The 5,441-nt window shown below is 35.6% G+C and overlaps 1 protein-coding gene across 7 annotated transcripts in view; it reads right to left on the reverse strand.

The window, feature by feature from the left end:
- Positions 1–5,441, reverse strand: part of Patronin (calmodulin-regulated spectrin-associated protein patronin) — an 82,026-nt gene that overhangs the window by 75,780 nt on the left and 805 nt on the right. For all 7 annotated transcript variants that reach the window (XM_070296283.1, XM_070296295.1, XM_070296312.1 and 4 more), the window contains exon 2: positions 3,024–3,838. In XM_070296283.1, coding sequence (XP_070152384.1) covers positions 3,024–3,398 — 375 coding nt within the window. In that variant the 5' untranslated portion in view covers positions 3,399–3,838. The remainder of the gene's footprint in view (positions 1–3,023; positions 3,839–5,441) is intronic.

Genomic DNA, 5,441 nt, shown 5'->3' on the forward strand with positions numbered 1-5,441 from the left:
ACAAGGAACGTCTTTCGCGTACGATGACGCGCGGGTTAATAAACGAAGCCACATCAATAGACGATCGATACAATTCTCTGAAAGCTGATACGATCGCGTAAAATCTCTGTTTTACAAGCGTCGAGAGTAGCGGCTTCCAAGATGCGCGGCTTCGCTTGAGATTAGCGATTAAAGGGATGATTAACGTGTCCGTTGCGCGATTTCTCGGGGCAGTTTGCTGGGAAGGGAGGGGATGGGGGGCGGGGGGGGGGACCATAGCCGCGTGTTTTATCGTGCAATAAATAAGCTCGTGCACAGGAAACGAACGCCATATTCGTCGCAGCGTCACAGTTCGAGAATAGCTTTACTGCTGGACACAAGCCGTCTACAATAAGTCTCACAAATACACGCGACGAGAATTTCTTTGACACTCGACGAACGTGAATAAAAATATCTCACTCTCTCTCTCTCTCTCTCTTTCTCTACAGAACCTTTTTTTTATAGATCATAAATTTCCTTTCACATTTAATTCTAATCCCAAGTATATAAAGTGTCTTATATAAATAGGATATAGATTAATATTATCGTGTTCCTTGTCAAAAAATGAACAGGTCCTTTTTTTTTTTTTTTTTTGACAAAATTTTTAATTTGGAAATGTATCCTTTTCTAGATCTCATTTTTAAATATAAATGTATAAGGTGCATTTGCTGTCCTTTAATTCTTCATATAAAACTTTTGGTAATTCTGTTATAATAAAGTTTAATTTCAATATATTTAAATTTTACATATAATACACATATATTAACGTTTATCTTGTTTACATCAGAGCTAAAAATCACACTTGGCTGCCATAAGGGAATATACTTTATGTCGACGCAAATAAAATTTCAAATTTTATTATAAAAATGTATATTGATTATGACAAAATTATTAAAAGTTTTACATGAAAAATCAAAAAAACTATAAATATATTGTATTTGTATATTAGACAACGAGGTATCTTGGAAACTCGTGCCAACAATTTTGCCAAAAGAAGAAGATAATTATTCTTTGACAAGAAGAAAATGTATACCAGTCAGGGTTGGGAAGTAACGCGTTACTTGTAACGCCGTTACCGTTACAGTTACTTTTTTTCGGTAACTGTAACGGTAATGGCGTTACAAATTTTATTTATAACGGAAAAAGTAACTTCGTTACATTTTTCGGTAACGAGTAACGAATTTAACAGTTACTTTTATCGTTACTTTTTTCAAATTTTTTGATTTATTTAAGATATTATTCTTGCTATTGTGCGTGATAAAATTTTTATCTTAACCGTAAAGCCGTAAGCAAATCGACCAATTAGCATTCTTATTATGTTGTAAAAATGCTTGAATGTGATTGATCAACTTATGGCTCTTGCAGACCAGTGCGATGACGCGACGCGCGATATCCAATGAGAGCTTTATCTTTTCGGAAAAGCAGAGCTCTCATTTACTACCAGTTCTAAATACCTTGCAACGAAAATTAGAAAATCTCAATAAATTTGACCTTATAGATTGCCATTCATTAGTTGAAGCTATTCAGCAAGGTTTAAATAAAAGGTAACTTATTAATTTGATTAATACATATGTTATTTAATTTTAAATAAGGATTTAATTGAAAAATATTATTTTATTTTAAACTATTGATTCAAAAGTATTAATTTCAATAAAACAAACAATGTCGCTTAATTTACTATATTTGATTTTAGATTTCGTACAATATTTGAAACAGAAGAAATAATAATAGCAGCATGTTTACATCCAAAATTTAAGTTAAACTGGTTAACCGGAGAAAAAAGAAAACGTGCTGAAAATTACTTGGAGGATTTATTGAGAATCCGATCAACTGAAAATTCTTCAAAAGCTGGAAAATCTGACGATCACGATGATTTTTTCATTTTTGAGCAAAAAACGGTGCAAAATGAATCTGAACAAGAAGAATTGCAACGGTTTTTAAAATCAAATAATTGTAATATAGAAATGTTAAACGACTATCCAAAACTTAAAAAACTTTTTATTAAATATAATACAGCTCTACCAAGCAGTGCATCTGTAGAAAGAATGTTTAGCATCGGTGGCTCTGTATTAAGACCACAAAGAGGACATTTAAATGATGATACTATGGAGCAACAAATTTTATTAAAAATTAATAAAAAATTTCGATAAAATTTAATCATTTATTTTGTAATAAACCTTGAATGAAATCTTGCTTACAATTTTTTAAAAGTTTTTCTTATGCAAAATAATTTATTAGTTTGTATTGTAAAAAAGTAACGGAAATTGTAACGACTCGTTACTTTTTAGTAACTGTAACGGTAACGAGTTACTTTTTAAAATTAGTAACGAGTAACGGTAACGAGTTACTTTTTAGAAAAAATAACGGTAACGGTAACGAGTTACTTTTATAAAGTAACTTTCCCAACCCTGATACCAGTATACAAATATACAGGGTGTATCTGAAATAATGCACTAAATTTTAGAAGCGTATTCTAGAGATCAAAATAAGCCTTTTTTTTCTTATGAACATGGGTCCGCAAATGAACCCCCCTCTCCGAGCTTGGCAAATTAATGTTTTAATATACGTTTTTATTTATCTTTTTCATTTTAGTGGCTTACTTTACTTCATAATTTACTGGGCTATACCAAATTTTAACCTTCTGCCATTTTTTTTTTCTCTGACAATCAATTTTTAATTTTTTCCCCAAACTGTAGGGGCCTCTAAGTCGGTGGAGAATTCTTTTGCGGACCCATGTTTATAGGGAAAAAAATCTTATTTTGACCTCTAGAATATGCTCTTAAAGTTTAGTGCATCATTTCAGATACACCCTGTATATTATATAAAACAATTTGTGAATATACTCATTTACAATATATTTTACCAATTTTTTTATTTATGAAAACTTTTCGACCTCGGGACACGATAGATTTCTCCAGGTCGCTATTTTCGTTTAATCCGTAATTATCTCGGAGCCGTTTTGACTCGCGGATGGTTCCGGATGAGGAGCAAAAAGACAGACTCACCTGACGAGAATCATAGGAGTCGGAGAAATGCTCGGAGTCGCCCCCGCTGAACTGTTGGTCGGCTGTTGCTGCCGTCGCGGCACCAGTTGCAGCGGCGGAGGCTGCGGCAAGCCTGCGTCGATCTTCTGCACTCGCGCCGCGATCCATCGTCGTGCTGTAGAACACATGGACGGCGCTCGTACCGTCGACGGACGCGTCGTCGTCGGCGACGCCGTTGCACGCGAGCTTGTCTTGTTGCTGCTCGTCGTCTTTTGCCGTCGTCGTCGTTGTTGTTGTTGTTGTTGTCAATGATGATGACAGCGGCAGCGAGGCTACTTCCTGCACCACCGCGGTCTTACTGCCCTTAGCGAAGAATCGTGAGATCGTATTCCACATTCAATGGGATTATAATGATCGCGCTGACATCCGCAACTTCAATCAACGACGACCGATCAAGGCGACTCTCTGTCCTCGTCATAGCCGAGACGACCTTGCAGAAGGGCCTCTTGTTCCCTGTGTCCCCTGTTCGTATCCTTTCTTTGTTCTTCTTTCACGAAAGAAATTCTCGGATCTTATCCTCCGCACTTTTTCCTATACTCGTTTCTCTTCTCACTCGTTGTTTTATTCCTTATAGAATGTTTCACTTCTTTTTCTTCGGTTTATCCTCGCGCACATACGCACGTACACATTGCATCAACTATGATGGTACGTAATTCTTGCCGTTGTCTTCTATAACGATACAAACGAGAGACGATGGAAAAGGATACATCGAGAAGCTCGTATTCGTTATCCCACGTGCGTTGGTATCTGTCACGATTTTCGACGAATTCTTAGCCCTAAAAATCAGAAAACATTAACTGATAAATTCTTCAACCTTTATATAATTAAAATACTACTAGATCTAAGTTTAAAAGATGAAGATACATAAGCAATTTTGTTATCTCTCAACGAGTATGACGCACGAAATACCGATATGGTTGCGAGATTCTCGTGGCAAAGTCAGATTTATTTTAATAGCAAGTTTCGAAAGGGAACCAGAGCTAGTATTCGTCTGAAGATATTCGATATCTGAAGATGTGTAGCAAATGTAAATATTATGGATTTCTACAATGATAACTCATAAATAAATTTGCATTAATTATACTGATTTTTATAGTTGCAGAATAAACATGTCATATGCTAATTTACTATTAACCTTGTGATTAAATTGCAAACTCTTGAGAAAAATATAATTCTATTCATATTCTTAACTTAATTGTAACGATAGCTAAAAAAAATCGAAGAAAAATATTTATTCAATATTGTTATCCATGTATCAGAGTATGATCATTGTCAATAAATATACAAAATATATTTCCTAGAAAGCTCCTATACGTATAAATAAGGAATTGATTATACTATAACAGCACTAACTACTGTTAATTATAATTTTTCCCTTTTCTGTTATTATTGCCTCGATTAATTAATAATTTTTAATAATTATTAATTAATATTGTAATTTTCGCAAATAAAATCTAACTAAATTTGCAATATTCTTAATAGATTTAAATGATATTTCAGGTAATGTTAGGTTTCATTAATTACATTGATTCTTCTCGTACATATAAAAAATTTGTCCTGTTATTACAAATTTATTAATTCAATAATTATTAGATAACCTCAAAAAATAATGTAATTTTTAAATTGGATAACCTCAAAGCACCAAAGAAAAACGCACAGAGTATCGATAGGCCAAGCGATCAAGTAAAGGACTGTATTGACAAACTTCACGCTCTCTCTCTCTCTCTCTCTCTCTCTCTCTGTATTAAGGCCGGTATTACATTTGTCGTACGACAAACTTTTTAAAAGCATATTGATTGGCTGCAAAATAGAAACACGTTCTTAAGTCTCTAGAAATTAGCTAATCAATTGTCGTACGACAAACTTCTTAAGCATACCGATTGGCTGCAAAAATAGAACATTTCTCGATTCTCTAGAAATTAGCTAATCAATGCGCTTAAAGAGTTTGTCGTACGACAGATATAATACCGACCTTACAAGTGTTACTCGACAAGTGAACGTCACTTGCGCACGATCTCGCGATCGTCGTCAACGACGAGAAATACGTTCCAGGAAAGCCCGCAGCAGTCGATGCTACCGGCGACGCGAAACGTCCTCGATCGAACATGCCATCCCCTCTCCCCCCCCCCTCCCCAACCCCCGCGACTTGTCAGCGCGAAATAATGCCGGGCGAAACGCGGCCAAAGGACATCGCCGCGAAAGAGAGAGAGAGAGAGAGAGAGAGAGAGAGAGAGGAGAGGACTCGTTCGCTATTTTGGTCGGCAAGCTTAATCTCTCTCTCTCTCTCTCTCTCTCTCTCTTTCTTTCTTTCTTTCTTTCTCTCTCTTTCTCGGGAGAGCCACGACGAGTATCGATCTTCGCGCGAGGAAGAACCGGACG

Source organism: Polyergus mexicanus, unplaced genomic scaffold (assembly GCF_030449975.1).
Source record: "Polyergus mexicanus isolate NDT 795.1 unplaced genomic scaffold, iyPolMexi1.0 SCAF_1, whole genome shotgun sequence".
NCBI classification, from domain to species: domain Eukaryota; kingdom Metazoa; phylum Arthropoda; class Insecta; order Hymenoptera; family Formicidae; genus Polyergus; species Polyergus mexicanus.